The following is a 23,435-nucleotide window of genomic DNA, read 5'->3' as shown; positions in this document are numbered from 1 at the left end:
GTTATTCCAATACTTTGTATCCATTTAATATTTTATTCCTTTTAGCCATTGTGGCCAGCATGGTATCTGTAATGCACTGAACAGAAAAAAGAACTAATCTGGGCAGCACACATTCCATGATTCTAAGTCTCACACACCCAGCATGGAAAAGCAGGATTTATACAGAGAGCAAAACAAAGTGACTTATTGAATTTGAGATGAATGGGACAGAAGTTTGGTCCCCTTGCTTATTCTTACACTACTGGCTGCTCCCTGGATTGTGTGGTACAGACAGAAGTGACCCATAGCTTGTTAGTCTGGCTACCTATACTGTTAATTCTAGGTCAATAGGAAGCTGAAGATGAGTTTAAGACTTTGATCTCCCACAATGGTATTTGCCTGGCCTGTGGAGTAAGATAAGTTTTCCAGTGGTAACAGATCTCAGTCTCCTCCAGTACCAGCAATCATAGTAAGTTTCCTTTAGTCCACCTGGTGGGTTGTGACCCACAACTAGGTCATGTCACAACCTAAGGTGGAACACACCAGCAATGTCAGCATCTTTTTCCTTTTTTCCCTTTTCCTTTTTTTGCCCTTTTCTTTTTTTAGTCAAATCGTTTTGGAAGAAGAGAAAAAGAAAGAAAGGTTACGTCAAGAGTGCTGTTGCATTCAGGTCCCGCTTGTGAACTTTGTGTAGGCATCTGGTTGGCTGCTGTAAGAACAGGATGTGAGACTAGATGGCCTGATCCAGCACAGCTGTCATTAAGTTCTTACGCTATTGAAAACAAATTTTGTAAGACAGAGAGAGCAAGGGTTGAAATAGGACATATCATCTACTTAACCTTTATAAATTACAACAACTGCTTTACTGTCCCCTTTTATGGAATTGCATCAAACATATGAGCTTGAAATTAAATCCTACTTTGCTTTAGTACTAAGAGAGTTGTGGTTTATTGTCTGCTGTGGGAGTGGATATTAAGCTCCCACTTGAATAGACAGATCAAGAGTAGCCTACCTGACTTGCAAAAGCAGCACCATACATTTAGAGATGACACATTCCAAGTAAATAAAATTGTGACATAGCATAAAAAAACACCCACCAAACAAACATTTTAAATTATGCCATTCTTTGTTACATTACAATAAACAAATGATACACAAACAACATACACTCCCCTGATTTCAGAAATGTCTTTTTCTTTTCAAAGTAGAATCTTCTTCTTCACATTTTCCCTTTTTTAACCATGAATTATGTATTTTGAGGACAGCAACAGGAACTTGCCCTCAAAGGAAAGGAGTACAGGAAGGCCTCAATATGGCATCCCGTAGCCTGTGGTAGGAAGGAAAGAGAGCACTCTTGCCCCTCACAAAGATGGCCGCCCTGTAAAAAATAGAAAAAGGAGGGGGAAACCTTCCCCGCCCTTCACAAAGAAGGCTGCTGTGGGAAGGGCGGGGGAGCTCAGCAGGGAGGTTGGGCAATGAAGAGGCGCGTTACTGCGGGTTGCCAGGGCAACAGCCAACGGCGTGCGTGGATGGTTCCTGGTGGGCGGTTGCCCTGGGTAGTGGGTGTGAGGGAAGCCTGGCATAACTGAGGGAGCGAAAGGAGAGGAGGGAGGAGGAGGCGGCCGATGGGGGGAGACCGAAGGGGTGTGGGGCTGGTGGCAGCTGCGGAGAAGCTCGGAGCGCAGGTGAGGGGCGCGGCCGTCGGGGATGCTGCCCAGAAGGGGTGAGGGGAAGCGGTGCCTGGGCTGGGAGCCGCCGTGCGGAGGCTACTGGGGTGGGTGGGATACGGGGGCCTTGGGGTGCCGCGGCGGAGGAGAGCGCCGACAAGGGCTGCGTGGCGAAGGGTGGTAGCGGGGGGCTGCCTGCAGCGCGTGCACGAGGGCCAGCTTGGCCCCGCGACCGTGGGTGCCATGCACTGCGCATGACCCCGGCGCTGAAATTTGTGGGTGCTTCATGGGGAATTTTGTGGGTGCTGCTCGGGCACCTAGGGCCCTAGGGAGCTTGGTACCTATGATCGGGTGGCAGTAGTAGCAGGAGTGGCACTAGGGGATGGGCGTGGCTTCGCCGGGCGGCATGGCGTGACTTCAGCAGCCTGCAAGGACCCGAATTCAGGGGCGAAGCGGTGAGAGTTGTGGGGTTTTGTTTCGTTTGTTTGGCAATTGTGGTTCTGCACCGTGGTGACTCCGGAGTGTTGAGGCTGCGTGAAAGGCATTTTGCCGCGGCTTGAAGAGCAGGAGCAGAGGCATAATAGCGACACACTTCTCTCTTTGTAGCTGCCTTTCTGTTTTAATTGACTCATGCCAGGCTCCCGCTGCCCGGTAAGACGACCTGATGGTTACTGCCAGATTCTTCTGGTTTCCGAGTGGGTTGGGGTGTCCCTCTTCACAGCTTGAGAAACTGTTACACACGCCTGGTTTGCTGCTGCTGCTGCTGCAGAGCAGCTGGGATCGCTCTGCTCCAGCAATCTGTTGTAATTGTTTCCAGGGAAGCAACAGTCATCGCGTGGTCCCTTGGAGAGTAGGCGAACCTCATCTCCTCCTCTGTAGCCCTCTAGCCAGTTGGTCATTAACAAGAAGATTCTGAAGTATATCTTGCTTGCCTTCCAAACGTGAACAGATTAAAGTTGTATTTTCATGAGGATGACTTTTTGCTCCAGTTGTATTTGTTGGTTTGAGTGTCTTGGTAATTTGTGGTTAAAAGAGTAGTGATTATTTACATCTTGACATCTAATGCACCTTGAACCTCTTATATTTTCTTCTGTCTCATGGACTTGTAACAGGTTAACTGCACTATTACATGACTTCAAGTCTAAGGCTAGCCTCAAATCTGGGCTCAGATTGTAGTGATGCTAGTTCCCCTGCTGTTCTACTACAGCAGCAGTTTGGTAGGTGAGCAGTACCATGTATTGATTTGCTATCATTCACTGTGGACTTTGAAAATAAATTAACCATTCTTTATTTCCAGAACTAGATGCTAATGAACAAGGGAGAGAGTTTAAATATTAATCAAAAGATGCTGTTTGGGAAGTGAACAGTGTCACCTCCTGGTTTCAGTCTGCATCTGATTCCTTAGGAATTCTTATAGTTCTGGCCAACATGCTGAATGACTATAGTTTTCAACAAATAAGTGGACCTATATGCTACCTATACATGCCAAATATATATTTGTTTCATAGAAGGATGACTCTTGGATCTGTGTTGATAATGGTGCTATATTTATAGGTACAGAAAATAACCCCAGGGAATGCTCTTAAAGTAAGAAAGCAAGGGTCCTGCTGAATCAGTCCAAGGGTCCATCTAGTCTAGCAACCAGTGCCAAGTTAGGTGCTTCAAAGTAGCCCACACAAACACTTCATGATGGTGAAGGTTCTCCTCTGTTGCCCTCCCACCCAGCATATTTTTATTTGTGCTGCTTCACATAAGGCCACTCCAGTACTGAGTTACTGTATTTTTTGTGTATAAGACTATATTTCCCCCAATTTTTTTACGTTTGGAATCGGGGGTCGTCTTATACATTGAATGTTGCAATCATTTATTTCTTAATTTTGGGCTCAAAAAATAGGGATCGTATTATACACGGGGGCGTCTTATACACGAAAAAATACGGTATATGGTTGGCATCCCTGGGTGATAGGCAATAAGGTGCAGGGAGGAGGGCAATGTCATGGGCTAAGCCCTGCAGAGACTGCAAAGGCCTCATCATGAGATCCTTTCATTTATACTCTTCTAGCTGTGTGGGTAGGACCACGGAGGCTGGTCCATTTGGGGCTAATGGGGCACTGCCCCACCAATGTCTATCTGCCCTCAGCCAGGCCCCACCTGCCTGCTTTCCTACTTACCACCAGTCCAGGGCCATCAGCTTCCTCCTCCCAGGTCTCAGTCTTGCCCCTGTAGTTTTCAGCAGGGAGGAGGATGGGGACAAAACTAAAATTAGTTGACTCTAAATTCCACCTATCTGCTGCCCCTGTTAGGGTAGGGTGTTTCTATTTGGAGAGGCCTGGGTTCTAGCGCTGCAGCATCTCCCTTTTCATCTAAAATCAAACATAAGTTTTGCTCAATGAAATTAATTGAAAGACCTAATGAAATTAATGAACATGACTAAGTTGAGTCTATTAACTTCAATGTACCTACTCTGAGTAAACCTAAGTTGAATACCACCCCTACTTGCTGTCTCCCAAAAGGTAGGCATTATCTTAGGTGGTTGCCTTTATGTCTTCCAGTAATACAAATTGCACACGTTTCCCGTTTCTCATTGCTTTCCTCTTTCCCACAGAGCTTCCAGGCAGCTCATGTCATTGCCTGCTGTGAGCTCATTGATGTAGTGTACATCCTTCCTTGCCCAAGGGGCTCCTTTCTCTTTCACTTGCCAGTTGTATGTTCCAATTACAAAGATGCTAATATGCAACTGTTTTGTCCATTGTTCTGAATGTTGTCTGTGTGGAATCCTCAGAGTTATGATTCGGTTGATATTGATAGGCAACACTTTTGATTTAAGACTAGCTCTATACAATATGGAATTCATTGCCACAGGATTCTATAATGCCCACTAACTTGCATGCCTCTAAAGAATGAGGAAGGAAGGAAGGAAGGAAGGAAGGAAGGAAGGAAGGAAGGAAGGAAGGAAGGAAGGAAGGAAGGAAGGAAGGAAGGTTTTGTCTGTTTGGGTTTACAATGTATGATAGCCAGAAGTACAACCTCCAATGTTTCAAAATTTCATGTCTTCCTGAAGGAGGAGGGGTGTAGTTTGGGAATTCTCATAGATCCAGCTCTGTCTCTGGAGGTGCAGGTGTCTGCAGGCCAGTAGTGCCATTCCTGTACCAGGATACCTTGACCACAGTTGTCCATTCATTGGTAATGTCACAGCTAGATTACTGCAATGCAGTCTATATGGTGCTACCCTTGGGGTTGCTTCAGAGGCTGCAGTTGAGGCAGAATGAGACAGCTAGATTGCTGGGGCAAAACTACCACCTGCATATAACTCCCTACTTGTGCAATTTGCTTTGGATGCCAGTCTGCTATTGGACTAAGTTCAAGGTATTGCTTCTGATGTACAAGGCCTTATGCGGCTCAGGACCAGGTTACTTGAGAAACTGCCTCGTCCCTTATACACCCAGTAGATTGCTGTGGTCTGTGGAAGGTCTTCTGTAGGTCTTCTGTAAGTTCCAAAGATTTCAGAAGCCTGCTGCACAGTACTGTAACTCAGATCAGGGATTTCAGTGCTTTGAGATTGTTTAGATGAAGATTAATTAATCAGTGATGATGATGATGATTATGATGACGACGACAACAACAACAACAACAACAACATCATTTTATATCTTTCTTACTTTATTTCATAAAATGTATTCAGCACTTGACTGCAAAAAAATAAAAAATCCTTAAGGCAGTTTAGAACAACATGGTAATGATTTTATTATTCAGTCCCTCCCCTTCCCTTGATCTGCCCTTGAAAGCTCCTTGCATTTTTCTCAACTTGTCCTCCTGGACAGAGCCAAGTGTAGATGGATATGAACAGTAAACTTTCCTTTTGGCTATCCTTGCTTAGCCTGGCACAAAGGTTTCTGCCCTTGCCAAGGCATGGAGTTCTAGGCGGGTGTTTGGAATACTAAGCAGGGAATTCAACATGTAGGTTCTGCTAGTTGCTTTTAGGACCTGTCAAACAGTAAAGAAATAGGGGAGATGGCATACATAAAAATACCCACTATTCACCTGCATGTACCGTAGTAAACATGTAGTACAAAGGGGCCTGGGCACTTTGCAGTTCTACTAGTCTCTTGCTGATAGTAGGAAGGGGGAGATAGCAGAGTTTAATGCTGAAAACTACCTGAATAATCCTCTGAGATAGGAAGCACCAGGCTGGGTCCCCATCTGGGCTCCACACATGAATGTTTCATGGAGGTAGAGCCCTTTGTGCTGGAGCTGCATTTGAGTCTAGTCTGGTGGAAAAACCCCAAGAAGAAATAGCAACATGAGCCATAAGGCTTGAATTTCCTGTGGAAAGAATGGATACGCTTGTCTGGTGGAGGCAGGAAATTGCTCTGTGTGGCACTGATGTGGAGAAATAGGGCAGGAGTCTGCAAAACACATATATGCCAGGTCAGCTCTGGGTGGCTTCCAACAGAATATTAAAATACAATAGTCTATTAAACATTAAGCCTTGTGTGTCCTCCCTACTAAGGTAGGATACCCTATTTTGGGGGGAACATGTGTTTGAGAGTTTTGCTCCTGCATACTGCTTTCAAACTCCTGCATCTTTTCTTGCAGCTGTTGTCCTGCCTTCTTGAAAGCTGGCACCATGACCTTGACCAAGGGCTCCTTCACCTACTCCAGCGGGGAGGAATATTGTGGGGAGTGGAAGGAAGGTGAGTGAGGCTGGCCAAGTCCAGGGAGGGGTCCCCTCATTGAGCCAAGATACAGGGGACGGTGTCTGTTCTTGGCGGACTGCATACAACTTCCTCTTTAGGGGCCAAACTACACATTACATTACCTATATGGCTGTGCCTTTAAGTGCAGGGGGCCTTATCTGGATTGGGACTATAGCATGTGGGGAAGGAACTACAGCTCCTTATACCCTGTTGTGGTTCCAACCTCCTCTCCCAGGTAGTGCTCTCTGCTCTGGTCCCACAAGTGCTCCCATCAAGATATGGAGAAAACAAGAAACCTCTTCTTGGCCACTGTATCCCATTGGCTGGCAGTTGTTTATGTGTGGTGGTGGATGGCAAAACTTGTTCTTTAGGAACATGCATGCGATATATTGGAGACTCCTAAGATCCTTCACTGGCTGCACAATCAAACTTAGCAACCTTGAGGTCCACAAAGCCCTTTAGGAACGGTATTGTCTCTGCACTGTGAGTCCCTGTATGAATGCATACTAAGCTCCAGCATGCCTTGTGGATGGTAGAAGGAACAAGCAATAGCAGGGGTCTGTTACATTCTTGCTCTGTAAGACATATTAGCCAGCATGACCTCTACCACTGCCCACATCCTATTCCTTTTGTCCCGTTTTTGAAATTAAAAGTGTCACCATAGATTTCATTGATTTGTTGCTTAATGGGCACCATGGTTCCCTTTTTGACAACTGACAAAAGAGCAATACTGCTTGTTCTCCCTGCCTAGGGCGCCGGCATGGTGTTGGGCAGTTGACATTTGCTGATGGCAGCATTTACCTGGGACACTTTGAGAATGGTCTCTTCAATGGCTGTGGGGTGCTCACTTTTGCAGATGGCTCCAGGTGGGTACAGGGCTGGGGCACACACTGTTCTAGGCTTGCATTTGGTGCATGTGCATGACCTAAGCAGCCCCAAGAAAATGAGAGTAAAAGGATGCTCTATGGAGCAGGCTGCTCTGCTGTTTTTTTTGAACTTGGAAGAATGTCTATGCCTTGCTATGCCTAGCATGAAGACCTTTTTGTATGTGAGCATGCCTCTGTGATTCAGAACCATAAGCAAGCACTTCTTTCTCTTGGCTGTTACACCATTCTCATCCTAGGTTCTCTGTAGTCACTGTGATTACTACAGACTCATGTTTAAAGAGCTCCTTAGTGATGCCTCTTTGCCTTCTGTCCAGAATACTGTGTTCCTCCTGGTGTTTTGAGTTTCTGGCTGTATGCCATAGTACGTTATCCTTACACAGTCCTATTATTGACACAGGTATGAAGGGGAGTTTGTACAGGGGAAATTCAACGGCGTTGGAGTCTTCACACGGTATGACAACATGACCTTCGAGGGAGAATTCAAGGGTGGACGCGTTGATGGCTTTGGTGAGTGCTGCAAACTCCTTGTTTGGAGTAGCCAAGCAGCAACACTGATCTTCTAGGGCTAAATCTATTTTGAAAGGATGGCTGCAGTGTGGGATGGGAACAAGTGAGAACTGGGCAAACACCATCTTCCAAAGCACAGTATAGGCTGACGTATACCTCAGTACCTCATCTTGATTCACAGCTCTGCATTCTCAGCTCTCCTCAGCTGAAGTCTTGCAAGTCTGATCCTCCGCCTTGAGCCCTGCAGCCCTGCTGAATAATAATGTTTTGTTTTCTTCCAAAGGGCTTCTGACTTTTCCTGATGGCTCTCATGGAATCCCCCGCAATGAAGGCTTCTTTGAGAACAACAAACTCTTGCGACGGGAGAAGTGCCCGGCAGTCGTCCAGCGTGCTCAGAGTGCCTCTAAATTGGCGCATGGCCTCACAGCATGATGGGGGCAAGCTCTAAAGCACCCTACCCCAGGACTCTCCCATGAAACTGCAGCTCAACCTGGGGGTTGGCAGGAGTGTGGAGTGCAGGAGTCACAGAGACAGACACCAGCCCTGATCAGGTGGGCACCCTACCTGAGTCACTTCCTTAAAACAGCCTGGCCCCCATAGTGTAATCCAGTGCCAAAACTCAACTTATAGAGCCACTGTCCCCTGCCAAACAGTGAGTCTGTCATTCCTGAGGCTGTGGCATTCCTTTGTCAAGAACGTTCTCCATAGGACAGTCTTCTAGTGCTATAGCCTCAGTTGCAGTGGGAACGGCGGGGTGTGTGTGTGTGTGGTGTGTGTGTGTGTTACTGCTCCCACCACCACCTTAGAGGCACAAGGAGTGACTCACTAATGCATAGACATCATTTTACCTTTTTCTTAGCTTGAGACTAGTGCAGCTGAGAGTTCATGAGATTAGATGGGTTGGTCTTCAGTGTTCAAGGGAGAAGTTGGAACTTGCATTTAGCACAGCTTCCTGTTGCCCTCAATGGCCCTAAACCTCTGGTTCTCTCTCTTCCATGTCGCTTCCATGGGGTTCTTTGTTCCTTTTATTTATTTATTTTTATTGCAAAAATGGAAAATTTATATACTGCAGAATTCTAGACCTTCTGAATGTGCCTTTCCCCGATGTTGTACATCAGCCCTAAGAAGGAGACCTGAGCTGCAATGCCTGCCATCCTTTAGGCTCTAGAGTTTATCTGGGACACACTGCCACTGCTTTCTGCCACTGCCTTCTGATGCTTTATCCAGTTCACTTGGGCCATTCTCACTGTGAGTATTTGGATTGCCTCTTGGGTGAAAGTCAGCTCTTCTCCCTTATATAAGGCCTGTGCTCCTTGACCCAGAGGGAGAGATCTTCCAGAGCTGTTGCATGGCATCCATGCACCATAGTGCCATAGACACAGGGCTGCGTGTATTCTGCCCTTCAAAAATGACAATTCTGTACAAAGAAAAGCTGAATTCTGCAACATGTATAAATTACACGGAAACAATTGGCATATAATTATTTATTTTGCATGATTTCTGCTTTTGCTAGTAATAGGAAAAGGCAAAAGTGCTTTGGAGAGCACAAATGCCATATCTCTTGAACACTTGTGCTTCCCCTAATTCTCTCTTCCAGCTTCTGAGATTTTATCAGGCATTGCCTGAATGCTTTTAAGCCTATCTTTTGCTGCCTTAATGGCTAGAAATTTGCTTTAAAATAAAAATACAACCAAGTCTCATGATGCTGACTGCTGTGTCCAATACTGTTGAATGCAGTCACAGAGAAATGGCATACACACAGCCCTGTAAATACCCAAAAGAAGTGGTGTCCATCCCCATTTTGTCCACTAGGTCCAAAGAGGTGGTTGCACTGAGATCTGGTAATGCTGTGTAGCTCTTCAGGAGCATTTTGGTAGGGGAAGTAAGTAAGCAAGCAAGCAAGCAAGCACTAGAGCCTTCAAAAACTAGAGAGTGTGCAGGGCATCCCTAATACATTTGCATGCTACGCTGGGGCAATGAAATCGTAGAAGAAAGAAACAGCTCCTGGTAGGGTCCTCGCAGGCTGAATGGAATTATAGGGCTGGGCTAGCAGAAGGGGAAAGCTAGCTGTGGGATATCAGCCTGTGAAATGATGGGCTGGGGGGTTGAGTTGGGACTGAGTGGCCTTTGAAGAGCAACTTAGTTTCTACCCAGCCACTTTGTGTTTCTGTGCACTGAAAGTAAAAAATGGGATTGTTTCGAGACTGGGGGGTGTTCTTAGCCAAGCATTGACCTGCATGGTGTGTTTCCCTAAGTGCCATGCTGGAGCCTCTTGTTACCAGCCCACCTCCACACTGAATGTCTGCGTGTCAATGCCACCCTCGTGCCTTTCGTGTCTCTGCCCATGTAAGGGCCTTGGCCAAATAAAGAGTTGCTGAATCTCTGCCTCCATGTCTTTTTCCTCCCATTGGAAGAATGTAACATATCAGCAAGGGTGGGTTGTGTGCATGCTGTAATAGCCTTTCTAATCATCTTTATGCAGGGAGTACAGCAGCAGGAACACTCAGATCTGTACTGTATGCTGCTTTTGTTTTGTGCAGACAATCCATGCTTCCCTCCTTTGTCTCAACGCACAGCTCTGGCCCGAAATTGTGCTGGTTTCGCCATCTATTCAGTCGCTCTATTTCCCCTTTGCAAGCAGAGTGTACCATTACTGAGATAGTAGATGGGGCAAAGCATTTTTACCTGGAGAACATACTTTTCTAAAGATTAATTCCACCCCATGCTATCTTTGTCACTGAGGGCAAGAGACTCAACCCCAGGAAGCAGTATCTTGCAAATAAAGCATCTTCCCTGTTAAAAGGTCGTTCCTAGTTGGTGAGCTAACACCAGCCAGTACCATGAATCTATGGATCAAACAAATATGGCTCCACCATCTTCCATTCTTACACACCTTGTGAATTTGCAGTTGGTTGACACCTACTGACTTATGGAAGTAGGCCATGTAGTCATGCAGCAGACTCCTTTGAGATTGTAATGATGGGGAGTAGGAGGATGAGGCATCTATTTCCTTCCAGATATTGTTGGACTGCAACTCTGTCCATTGGCAGACCATGGTAGTTTTAATTTTGCTGGCTCCAGCTGTTATCCAGACCCCCTTGGAAAAGCAAAGGACATGGGGTCTGCTTTCTTTCTCTTTGTCAGCTGGGGGAGCAGGGGAAAGGAAGTCAACCTGAAAGGATAGTGCCTCGGGCCCTCAAATGTTAAATGGTTCCCAAAGCAACCCTTGTACAGGTACAATAGAGAAGTACCCCAGCTAAGGACAAATTTGGCGATTCCAAGCAGGAAGGGTTAGAACCTCTATGGGAAAAGGAATTCAGAGCTACTGCAATGAAAAGTGCTTACTTGCCCATTTGAAAACTTTTCTGGCATCTTCATTATGCTGTTTCACCTGTAATAATACTTTGGTTTTCAAACATGCCAATGAACAGTGTAGTTGAATAAGTTGTATTTTAGTAAGCTGCAGGATATGAATTTCGAGGCTTAACTGGAAGGCAATATGCCTGCTGCCCATTTCAAGGTTCCAACCATTGCCTGCAACAGCTTTGTCTTTCAGAGCCATCCGTTGGAGCTGAAATCCTGGCGCAGCTCCCTCACTTGTGCCTCACTTAGCGGGAGCAAGGGGGAGCGACAGAAGCCCCCATTAAAACCAAACCATTCCATGGCCTGTTTGAGGCCTGGGACTCCAAACTTGCTTGTTACCTGTGGAAAGAGAAACAGTGTGGGGCACTCAGAACTGCTCTGTGGCCAACAGTGTGGCAGAGGTGTACGTGAACCCCCTTTCCCTACAAGCATCACTCAGCTCCAGGCCTGCAGAATTCAGAAGAAACTGAAGAATTGCACCATCAAGGACTTGTCTGTGGTCACAGAATGTCCAGTACATTAGACATGGGAAAGTTTTATGACCCAAGAATTCCTGTTTGACACTTAATCAACTCAGGCAAGGAGGGAATGGTGCAGATCATACATACTAAGCGTGAACATTTGAAGTCAACAGCGTATGTGCATTTGAAAAAGCGGTTGGTTAATTCTTAGACTACATGAGGTCTAAGAAAGTACTACTAGTACAAGGATATACAGTGAGCTTGCAACTTGCGCTCGCTTTACTTATGTGATCGCAATCTTACACAGGTGGGGGGGAAATAAATACATGGAGAACTGGGGAAACCTCTTCTCTCCCCTTCATTTATTTATTTATTTTCCCCACCCATGCACCCAGCAGGTTTTCTTTGCTTATCAAGCTTTGGGAGGGAGGCACAAGGGCTCCATAGGTTTAGTACTAGAATTACAAGCCCCAGATATGTTTCTGAAATTATTCAATGGAGCCAAAATGAAACTGCCAAAAAATAAAAATAAAATTCACAGTTGCATATCATGCTTTTTCAAAATCCAGAAAATTGTAGTGTGAATAAGTCACAGGTTTTGCAATGAAAAACCCAAAGCTTGGCTGACGTTCCCAAAATTGTCACAAAAATAAAAATGGAATGCTGAGATGGCTCAGAACACCAACGCTCACGCAGAATAGGACAAGGCAAAGTGGGAGAAATGTAAAACCAAAGGGCAAGCAATAAAACACAATTGCTTGGTCATGCTGTTGATCTGGTACTAAGGTGCAGATAACATCTGCTTCAGGGAATATGGTTTGCAAAGGATGGGGAAGGATAGGACTTGACCCACAGCCTGTGTTCCAGACCATGAGCAACAACCATTGTTGGCAGCTCCACCAAAGCATTACCTCTTTTCCAGCTGGGCCTTTTCCTCCCCATACATTCCCATGGAAATGGGGTATTCCCACTTCTTACGTCTCACTTTCCTCCCGTTTTCTGCCTCTTACCGCAATGTTAGGCTCAATGAGTCGGTGTTGCAGTGCACGGGCCTCATCCCAGCTTCCAGCACAGCACAGTTGCTCAATTTGACAGACTGGAGAGCCAAGCACATTGGCAAGGGCACAAATTGCTCCAGCAGCACCTGGAGCAAGGAACACAGTTCCGTCAAAAAAGAGTGGAGCACCTAAGCAGTGAAACAGGCATCTTTGCACCATTCAGACACACCACTTCCCCAGCATTCTTTTTCTCTCTGCTTGTTTCAAACTAGCAAAGCCTGGCCCAAATGTTGGTCTCCCTGTAGCAGCTTCCAACCCCTACTTCCCAGAAATAATAATAATAATAATAACAATAATAATAATAATAATAATAATAATAATAATACGGTACTCTGATCAAGGGTAACCAAGTTGGAAAATGCTTTTTTAATCTCTTGACAAATGTTATAATGCACACCCTAGGCTACTTTCTAACCCTTCCCCATGTCCTGAAACAGCCAGCCAGCCACTCTCTCTCTCCAGAACTGCCCCGTGTGGACATGAGCTCCCAATATTACCTACCTACAATGTAACTGGCCAGCAGAAAACCAGCTGATCCTCCCAGTACCTGGAAGTCCTCATGCTGGGTCCTGTGGACGAGCAGTCCGAGGCGGGTGATCTGGCAAGAGATGGGATCGCTTGATAGGGGAGGACAGCAGTAGGCATCCATCAAAATGAGGGGGCAGCAGTTGATGCTGACAATGAGAACGCTGCTCTGCCATTGCTTTATTCATGTCCCCTTTCTTGTTCAAAGCTGGCTTTATCAGTTCTGCAGCTTCCCCCTGTAAGCTATCAGGCAGCTCCTGGTCTTTGAAAGAAGAGCATCAGCCCCCACAGCAACTCCCCTCTTTTTGCTTCACTTATCTAATGCTCTACCTACAATGGGGGATCACAACATCTAGGGGGGAGGGAGGGATGGACTATGCTACTAAGTAGAGGGTAGTAGTCTAAGGTCACATGGTGCTGTCACGTTGTTAACGCACAGCCTTCCGAATTCCGGGGTAGACGAGAGGCCCACAAAGGTGGCGCTGAACTTTTGGGAAACAGAAATAGTGTAATACCAAAAGGAGGGGAAATACATTGTTAGAGCCACCGCTGAAGGTCTGGGTTCGAAAGAGATCACAGCCGATTTCCAGTCACATATCTCCTGATGGATTTGTTGGGATAAGCAAATGGAGCTGTTTTATTACTGAAACTGCTGATTCCATAGCTCCACTGGCAGGATGGACCACAGTTCGAAAGTGTTTTAAAGAGAGCACAAAACCTTTGCATCAGTTTGGAGGGGATCCAAACTGTTGGGGTTACACATTAATGAAGCTGGTGGAAAGAGTGTGGGGAAACTGCCACCTGGCTGTGCCCTGACATGGAAAACAGTCTTTTCTAAACGGTGGGAAATGATTACTTCAAAGTTAATCTTTCAATACTCTAGGAGGAGGGGCATGCTGGCAGGTCTCCAGACCCCCCCCCCCCGTGGGCCATTAGCTTGCTTAAGAGGGCCAATACTGACAGGCCCTCCAACTCAGATTCTTGCCAGCACCCCAAGATGCAATCGCAACCCGCCTTCCCCCCTTCACTCACATTGCCACCACTGTCCTTGATCCCCACAATGTTGGGGTGCTGTGCTAGGCTGAGCACCACATCGGTGGGCAGCTCCAGATTCGTATTGGCCGGGACGCTGTAGAGTATCACAGGGATTGGAGATGCTTCAGCTACCTGAGGACACAAAATAGCATGATAGTGGCACATGGGACAACCCACATGCAGATTGTAAGAAGCCTCCACACACCAAGTTACCCTTCAAAGACTGATTCACATGCTTCTTTTCACATAGTAAAATCCATGTCAACCCCGGTCATCCCCTTGCTGTGGTAGATCTTGTATAGATACACTTAACTGTGTGTGCTGTTACACTTATTAGCCAATGTTTTCACTGGGACTGGACAGGTTTGGGTTTTTTAAATTCTCAGTCATGCAGAGCGTGAAGCAATACAACAAACCTGCAGCCATGCAGATGATGCAGGACTACAACTCCCATCATCCCTGACCATTGGGCTATGCTGGCTGGGGATGACGGGAGTTGTAGTGGCGACACAGGTTTCATCATCCCTGCAACAAAATGCTCATTTTTCTGGGCTGCATTTCTCCACTCTTCCAACACAGCAATGTTCAACAAGACTTGCAGCCCAGGCTCCCAGGCGGCCTTAAGCGTCTGCAAGCATCTTTTGACTTGGGGAACAATTTAACTCATTTCAGCACCTGCTAAAAACATTCTTGTTTAGACAAGTCTACTCAGGTGCTTTAAAAGTTGAGGTAATTTTAACCTGCTTTAGTATTTTAACTTTTGTATATTTTAAAGTCTGGCTGTAAACCTTTCTTGTTTTTTTAAAAAAATCTTTTTGGAAATTGATTTTTTGTTTTTTACAATCATGTGGTGTATAAATTTTATGAAATAAAAAAATAACTTCTCATACACAAGCTAAATAACTTAGTACTCAAAGGTCAGTCTCATTCCAAGGAAGAACATCTTGATAATGAAAGGGAATAGGACCTAGAAGAAGCAAGTCAAGTGTTTATTCATTTTACTTTATGGGTACCTTGCCCAGTAGCTGTGGAAATATAGCACATGTTTAATACTACACTGAACCCTGCAAATGAATCATCACTGATCTGAATTAGACACAGAGAAAGATTATTTAATAATACAGATCTTTGTTCTAAAATTCAAGGTAGCTAGAGACCAAAGGCACCCTCTTTTCAAACCCACATCTTTTACTTTCTCAAATAAGCTTTTTATTTTCTGAATAAATACTTTTTAACCCAGGCAAACACTGGTGCCTGCAATAAAAACCCTAAGCATCTTAGGGAGAAGTTGCCCTTGAATTCAGAATTAAAGGTATTTATTTTAATTGCATTTCTATTGAAAATCCACTCATGCCTGCAACATCAAGCAACCTGTAATACAAGCTACCACCATCTCAGCCTCCCCACCCCACCCCCGTCCCTGGGGCTTTGACCAGGGAGATGCCTGCGTCCCATCCTTCACCTGTTTGTAATGATGAATTAAGGCTGCACTGGTCATGCTTCCCCGGAAGTAGCAAGGCGTCACCACAAGAGCAGCATCTGCGCCCTTATCAGCCATTTGTGCTGTCATCTCGATGGTGCCCCGAGTTGCTAAAGGAAGGAGGACAAAGAGGATAAATGGACAAAAATAATAAAAGGGTTTTAAGAGGCCTGTGGGACCAAAGGAAGGTCTCAGTGAGATTAAGAGGCTCCGAGAACTAGAGATGGAAGCAGGGGACAGAATGTGCCTATATAGGCTCATTGCTCAGCTCTGGCATCTTAATTCAGGATGTGTTGTGGCTGGAGAATGTCATCCTCTGGCCCCATCCCCTGCACGCTGCTCACATTCACATCCGGTCCCAGCCAGCAGGAGCTTATCCTTGGGCATAGCTTGGCGCACCCGTCTCACCACTTCCAGGCGTTCTTGTTGAGTCAGGTAGGGAAATTCCCCATTGGAACCCTGCACCAAAAAACCTGCAGAGAGAGAGAGGGAGAGGGAGAGGGAGAGAGAGTTGGCAATGGGTTTCTGTTTCCATCATGGTACTCAGCCATTTTCATTTCAAGAGTTTGTCCTGCTTTTAAACAGAAGGACCCCAAAGCAACAGAGAAACACCAAAACCTAAAAATACTAAAAGTGTGTGTGTGTGTGTGTGTGTGTGTGTGTGTGTGTGTGTTAAAGAAGTGGTGCCATAACTCACCATGAACCTTGTTCTCTTATAATGGCAATGGCACCCAACTGAGTTCTGGCAAGTTCTGGCTGAAAAAAGTGTGCTCTCTCTCTCTCTCTCTCTCTCTCTCTCTCTCTCTCTCTCTCTCTCTCTCTCTCTGTGTGTGTGTGTGTGTGTGTGTAGATAGCTATATAGCTATATATATATATATATATAACATGATAACATGTAAAACAAATGTGCATGAACAAAACAAGCCCAAATAGCAGTAGAAAACAATAAAGCAGCAGTGAATAAAACGAGAAGAACTAGGAGTGCAGTAGGAACCCTGATGAATTTTTTAAAAAAGTGTTAACCTGGAATCTAAACATAATTGTGCAAAAAGGACTCAATAAATCTGCTTGGGGAGGGTGCCAACACTGACGTCTCTCTCCCCAGCTGCTGTACCTCTAATGGCAAGGGCACCCAGAGAAAGTCCCATGCAGCCAATATTAAAATCACGTATTATCCAGCACCCTGGTCCAGACATGCGCAGAAGCGACTTCCGGTGCCAGCTCTGCTCGATTTCCGGTGCCCAGACATGGGCAGAGCAGCACTGGAAATGGTTCTGCGCATGTCCAGACGCGTCCAGAGGCGATATCCGAATCCAAGTGAGTGAGCAGCCAGCCAGGAGCCGGGATATGGCCGCCGGAGCCGGCAGTGGCTGCAAATCCGGGGGATTTACGGAATATTTTTCAATTCGGGAGACCAGCGGGAAACGGGTTTAAATCCGGGGGTTTCCTGCGAAAAACGGGAGACTTGACAGCTATGCAACAGTCTAGCTCATGAAGTGTGCCTCCGGGGGTAAAGTCAAACCAATGAAGAATCACAGCGCCTGCTGTGGCTGCAGAGACTGGAAACTCGTAACTGCTTCCTCCTAGCTGCTGTAATTTGAGCCTATTGAAGATTTGATGAAGTCTTCAAAGACTGCCCCACAGTTTTCCATTAAAGAGACCAGCAAATTCCTTGCATAATGCCTCGCTCATCTCAGGGCAGGTTTGGATTGAATTAAGCCCTGAGATACTCAGTCCCAGGGCGGGGAACCAGTCAGTGCCCAGGAGACTGGGGCGACTGCCCTTCGCAATCACCAGTTTGAGTACAGCCTGTTTGTCCCGAAACTGTACTCTCACGGCACACATTCCCATAACATGGATGCGGCCTGCTGAGTACGACTGCAAGGTTGCCGGGAAGGGCTCCAGAGGGGGCAACTTACCCCTGAGGAAGAATGTCTTCGCGGTCTGGTCCGACACGATGGTGAATGCAGATCCGGAGTCCACCTCCATGTCGCACTGCTGACCCTCAATCTTCACCTTGACGTGTGCCTTGCCTTGCGCTGGAAACTGCACGGCCCTCCCGTTGATCTCCGTTATGTAGTGGCAGTCCTTTCGAAAATGAGTTGCTGTGGGCGGTCTGCGATGCTCCAGTCTAGGTGCTCCTGTTGCTCCTGACGCCGCCGATCTACAGACCCTGGCGATGTGACCTGTCTTCCCGCACATCCGGCACATAGCATCCCTGAAACGACAACTCTTCCGCCCATGGTTTCCGCCACAACCTGGGCAACTGCCTCGGTGATCTTTGTGCACTGTGCAGGCCTGACGCACCAACTCGACCCCACGGACTGGGCTCTGGCTCGGAGTAGCCTCTAGCTCGTCCATGGCATGCGCAACTTCTATCTGTGGCTTAGTGGCCTTGCGACTGGCATCAAGCTCCTCTCTTTCATAATTCTCCGTGGCGGTGGCCTCCTTCAAGGCTGAAGCAAGGGTAACCTCTTCTTTAGCCACGATGCGTCTTCTGGCTTTCTTGCTGCTCAGACCACCAATAAACCGATCCAGGAGAGTCTCTTCCAGATTTTGGAAGCCGCAGTGCTGAGCGAGCTTCCGGAGTTCAGCCAGAAATGTGGATACAGACTCCCCAGCATGCTGCTACCTCTTATGGAACTTCATCCGCCGGGCCATCTTGGTCTCAGTAGGCGCCAAGTGGCTTGTTAGGCAGGCAAGAATATCTTGGAGAGATGTCTCACTCAGCTTCGCTGGAGCAAGTAATGCCTTGGCTAGCTTGAAGGTCTCGGGCCCACAGTAGCTCAGGAATGTGGCCCTTCTTTTGCTGGCATCGGTGATCCCTTGAGCCACTGCGAAGAACTCAAAGCGTTCGACGTAGTCTTCCCAGGTGTGGGGCTCTGATGGCTGGAAGGGCTCCAATACCCTTGGACTCTCCATTGTCCTAGCGGGCAGGGTCGTCTTCTCAGCTGGCCAGTGAGTCTTGTTCTCAGCTGCAATCCGGACTCTGAGGCAGGGCTGTGTTTAACCGCTCCTCAGCATTCCGGATCCCACCTTCGTCGCCAGTTGTTGTGACGTGGGGTTTGTGATTTCAGCTCTCTTGACAAAACATGCTGGAGACAGTTCTCTAGTAACAGCTCTTTATTAAAGTGAACAAGACTGACTGTGAGGGCAGGAAGGCTACATTTATAGGGACAGGGAACTAGCTAGAAGGGGATACATTTTGGAGGGAACAATATCAGGCAATCACAGTGCTGCCTTTTGGAGGGAACCAATAAGACAGAGGATCCAAATACAGCAGCTTAAATGAACCAATAGTAGCTGTACCCTCTGGAACCAAAAGGCAGTTACTTTATCCTAATGCAAATACAGACAATAATAATACAGAGATAAAATCCTTTGACTCAATACACAACAGAGCACATGACAGTAGTCTAACCAGGATGTTACTGGAGCACCAATAGCTGCATTCTGGTGATCTAACAGTGGGCTTGGCCACAAAATCAAGGTGGTAAGTAGCCAACCAAATGAAGACACCTGTCTCACAGCTACCGGTATAACAACAATTGAGTTACAGAAGCTTTCTACTCTTGCCTGCCAAACCATGTCCAAACCCCCAGGAGAAGAAAATCATGCTGGGCAGCATTACTGACTTCTTCCTGGCAGGGCTCCTGTGCCTTTAGCAGCTGCATTTCAGACAGAAATCCAACAGGTAAGGCTACAAAAGCAGGGATGGGGAACTGTCAGCAACATAGTAACTACACTTAGAAAAGGGCAGTCACTGTAATTGGATAGGTGGTGAACCAAGACCCTTTAGGAAAGGATGCCTGGGCATGTGGAATCCAGGAAGTTTGGCAGCCGGTTACTGGTAGGGGGATCCATGCAAAGTTGTCCTCTGCTAGTGAAGACTAGGATAGCATAATGGGGGGGGGAGGGGAAGGAAAAATACGCCAAAAATGCAGGTTCCTCCCCCATCTCCTGCAGAGTGGTGGACAAAGGCCAAAGTTCGCGGGCAGCCAGGTGTGTCCTTGAAGAAATAGCATAGTTGACAATTCAATTCAGCTGTGTACCCCTTTCCTATTTACTGGGAAAGGTCCCGCTGGATGAAACAAGTAAATGAAAGGCTTGGTTTTGCTCTGTTAAATTGTCACCATTGGAGAAGTAGCAGTGCAAGCTCTGAAGTGTAGGAAGGTTTATATATAATATAGCAGGGTTAAACATTTCCTTATTGAATTTACACTGCAGCAAGCGGATTGCTGACTTGTTTGAGTCCTTCCTGCCCTCTTGGTTGTTAATCCCTTTTGTCCCTCTTGAAAGAATAAATGCACATGAATCTGAATGATAACAATATAAACTAGTTTACTGTCAGATTCATTGAGTACATACTTAGGTTACAATAGATATAAACTATATATAAGATATTAGTGAGTCCTTAAAAGACTCCATCACAGCATTTACTTCTTAACACAAGCAGCAGCCTAACCGGCCAATGGACCAAACTAACTGACACATAGTGGCAGCTGGTCCTCTCTTAGAATGTTGGATTTGACTGACATATCCCACATGAAGGACATTTCAGCACTGTATGTGCATCCAGCACACACCCACACATACCTCCAGCTGGCTGGGAATAACTGCCTACAATACAGTACAGTGAAACCACTTGCTTATCCATTTTTCCTGCAAAACATTCTGTGCCTTTATCAGCTTCAGGGCAGAAGGTCTAGCAAGACACGTTGCATTTCTGTGTATCAGATAGCTCTTAAAGGTATTGAGGGTTTTGTTTTGTTTTGTTTCTCTTTCCAGAGTTATAGAGAAGGTGGCCCTAGTTCACTGTGAACCTGCCTTCCAGGATGCAAACAAGATCCCCACAAATCTGTTTGGAGAGTATATTCCAAGAATGGGGTCCTTATCCCTAGCTGCCTTACCAATGAATGAAGAGCAATTCTTCTCAAAGAGCTACACTTCGCAGAGCTCCCCCATGAAGATGGATTTGTCTTAAGACTTAAACCATTCTGGAAACAGTAGCTCTGGGAGGGGAACAGGGGTCTCCTAAGCACTCTTAGGAAGGCCTGCACAGTCATTGGGTAGGGTGTCAGGTCACTGCCTCAGGCGGTGGAAGCCCCGAGGCAGCATCTTTGTGGGTCTGTCCCACCACCATCCGCCAGGGAAGTGGCACCAACACCAGTGCAGACTTTGGGGGAGATCACACAGATTTCAGGCAAGATCTCGCTGAAATTGCATGAGATCTCATACGGTTTATGCCAGATCTCGCTGGAAACTGGCATGACTTCGCCCAAAATCAGTGCCAATGGCAGCACCATTTCTCTAGCCAGGGGCAGACTTGAGTAGCTACCAGTAATCTTTCGTAATATGAAAAAAAAATAAAAAAAATAAAAAAATCTTCCAGTAACACCTTAGAGACCAACTAAGTTTGTCAGAGGTATGACAAACTTATCATACCTATGACAAACTTAGTTGGTCTCTAAGGTGCTACTGGAAGATATTTTTTTAATTTGTTGTTTCGACTACGTCAGACCAACATGGCTACCTACCTGTAACAAGTACTTTTGTAATATGGCGCTCTGTGTGAGGCCTAAATTTGGTGCCCCAAAATGGATCTTCTCAATTATGGATTTTCTCAGTTTTGCACCCTCTCGGCTCAGCACCCAGTGCTGCAGGGGAATCCAGCGCTGCTCCAGTGGGGATGGGAGGGCAGGTGGCAGCCAGCAGGGTAGGGCAGTATGTCTCCTTTTGCCTCTCAAATGACTAAACGGGAGGCGCTGCCCATCACTCTCTGCACCTCTAGCCATCGACAGCTCTCAGGATTATGGTGTGTGTGTGTGTGTGTGTGTGTGTGTGTGTGTGTGTGTGTGTGTGTGTGTGTGTGAAACGATGACTGTTCCAAGCGGCATCATAGCGCTTTAAATGAATGGTGTGGATGTGTACAGTAGTTAACAGCGTTGCCAACGCCCCCGGAAGAACCCCCCCCCCGGAAGAACCCCACAGTAACAAACTGCGACCCACATCGGTCTCCAGAAAGTACAAAGATGCTGCGGCATCCGCCCTCTCCTCCCCGGTGCTCTGCCCCGCCTGCCGACCCTACCTCGGAAGGGAATCCCGGTGTAGAGGCGCAGGTTCTCCTCCAGCCGGCTGTAATCCACCTCTCCCTGCGAGGTGAACGGGGTGGCAAGGGGCGGGTAGATGCCCCGCAGGTCGAGGCGCCGGGAGGGTGTGGCTGCCGAGGCCCCCGCGGCAAACCTCCTGGGGGCGCTGCCCGCCCCAATCCCCGCGGGGCGCAGGTGATGGCCTTTCTGCCACTGCAGGCGCAGGAGCCGCGCAGCTACAGCCACCCGCACCATGGCCCTCTCGCGGCGTAGCGCTGCGCCCTGTGGGAGCTGCACAACGCTTGATCGGGGGCGGGGAGAGCCCGCCCCGTCGGCGTGGGGTGGGAGTCCAAGCAGATCGGCCTCGCCGCACCATGAATCCCTTATCAAACTCCAAGAGAGGAGTGGAGGAGGCGCGCTGGTTTGCAGCGGGTCCGTCAACTGGATCCTGATAGGAAGCCAAGTCGTATGCCTTGTTCCCAAACTTTGCAGGTGCAGACAGTATGGGGAGTGGAATTGTTCGTTACTGCCCCATGCCACCCTAAGCATAAATGCATAATAAAAGGATGTTTGGAGGGGCCCCAAATACCCCCCCTGCCAATCTGCTTTTCTTTCAGCTAGCAGGGGGGAAGGATTGGGGGGGAGCTGTGGGTTTCTTGGGAATTTTGGTTTTGGAAATTGATTCATCTGTTTGAACGTTTTAGATTGCAAGCCTAAACATACTTACCGTATTAGGGAGAAAGCCTCATTATACACTAAGACTTCTGAGTAGACATAGGACTATGCCCTTAATGCACTGTTTCGGCTTTATGGAATGTGGTGTTATATCTATTATGTATGTGTGTGGAACATGCTTTAGTCTTCTTAGGAGGAAGATGAGTTTGCTGTCCTAGTATTAAGCACCAGGAATTTCTGTACCTTGAACAGCAGATTTCATCTCCATTTGCTGAGCCAGTTTGGCGTTGGTTGCCCTGTTCACCCCAGATCCCCTAGAAGTTGGTATTTAATGTGCATTATGTTTGTATTGCATGTGTGCCAGTTAGAGGAGATGGGGTTTGGGGCAGATATATTATTGCCAGCTACAGTAGTTAGCGAGTAGATACACAGGAAGGAGGTTTTGGGTAGACCAGGAAAGACTGCAAGGATCTGCATGCAGATGGTTATATGAGCCTGCCGGGCCTCCATTGATTCTTTCACCATTCCTTCCTTCCTGGAATAGCTTTGGATTTGCAGCCAGTGTTCATCTCCAATCACTCAATCACAGCAGCTCAGATCAGGCCCACGCTGAGGTCAGGCCTTTTGCTGCTCTTCAGGCTGCGAGCCTTTCCCACTGCTTGAGGAAAGATGCACTGTTACATTATAATCCCTAGGAGATGCTTTGAATCTTGACTTCCATATATGCGCAACCCATAGCTGTCAAGTTTTCCCTTTTCTCGCGAGGAAGCCTATTCAGCATAAGGGAAATTCCCTTTAAAAAAGGGGAGAACTTGACAGCTATGGAAACCATGCAACAGAGTGCAAACAGTTTTGGACTGTAGCATCTCATGGGCAAATTTGCCATCGTGCACCTGTCTGAATAATATGGAGCTGGATCAAATAGACATTGCTCAGTTGGACCTAGTGGATATAAAATTAGCACTTGTTTACCTAAGAAAGTCCCTGCTCCTGTAACAGCTGTGGGGCTGGC

At 46.9% G+C, this 23,435-nt stretch overlaps 2 protein-coding genes across 5 annotated transcripts; one reads left to right on the top strand and one right to left on the bottom strand.

Moving 5' to 3' along the window:
• Positions 1–1,482: 1,482 nt before the first annotated feature.
• On the top strand, positions 1,483–10,116 carry MORN4 (MORN repeat containing 4). 4 transcript variants are annotated; one of them, XM_088670702.1, is made up of 5 exons: positions 1,483–1,500; positions 6,243–6,340; positions 7,095–7,209; positions 7,628–7,737; positions 8,021–10,116. In XM_088670702.1, the coding sequence occupies exons 2-5, from the start codon at positions 6,274–6,276 to the stop codon at positions 8,167–8,169; spliced, it is 441 nt and encodes a 146-aa protein (XP_088526828.1). In that variant the 5' UTR covers positions 1,483–1,500; positions 6,243–6,273; the 3' UTR covers positions 8,170–10,116. The 4 variants fall into 4 exon arrangements, with proteins under 4 accessions (XP_088526828.1, XP_034988760.1, XP_088526826.1 ...); XM_035132869.3 differs by lacking the exon at positions 1,483–1,500 and adding an exon at positions 1,561–1,664; XM_088670700.1 differs by lacking the exon at positions 1,483–1,500 and adding an exon at positions 1,561–1,702.
• On the bottom strand, positions 9,207–22,053 carry HOGA1 (4-hydroxy-2-oxoglutarate aldolase 1). Its single transcript, XM_035132866.3, has 7 exons — positions 21,748–22,053; positions 16,004–16,132; positions 15,642–15,769; positions 14,177–14,311; positions 13,121–13,217; positions 12,572–12,705; positions 9,207–11,439 (listed from the first exon to the last, which is right to left on the bottom strand). The coding sequence occupies exons 1-7, from the start codon at positions 22,001–22,003 to the stop codon at positions 11,290–11,292; spliced, it is 1,029 nt and encodes a 342-aa protein (XP_034988757.3). The 5' UTR covers positions 22,004–22,053; the 3' UTR covers positions 9,207–11,289.
• Between the last annotated feature and the right edge of the window lie 1,382 nt (positions 22,054–23,435).

This window comes from Zootoca vivipara, chromosome 5 (genome assembly GCF_965207765.1).
Source record: "Zootoca vivipara chromosome 5, rZooViv2.hap1.1, whole genome shotgun sequence".
NCBI lineage: Eukaryota > Metazoa > Chordata > Lepidosauria > Squamata > Lacertidae > Zootoca > Zootoca vivipara.
Note: the sequence above shows the minus strand (reverse complement) of the source record. Positions and strands in the feature narration are given on the sequence as shown.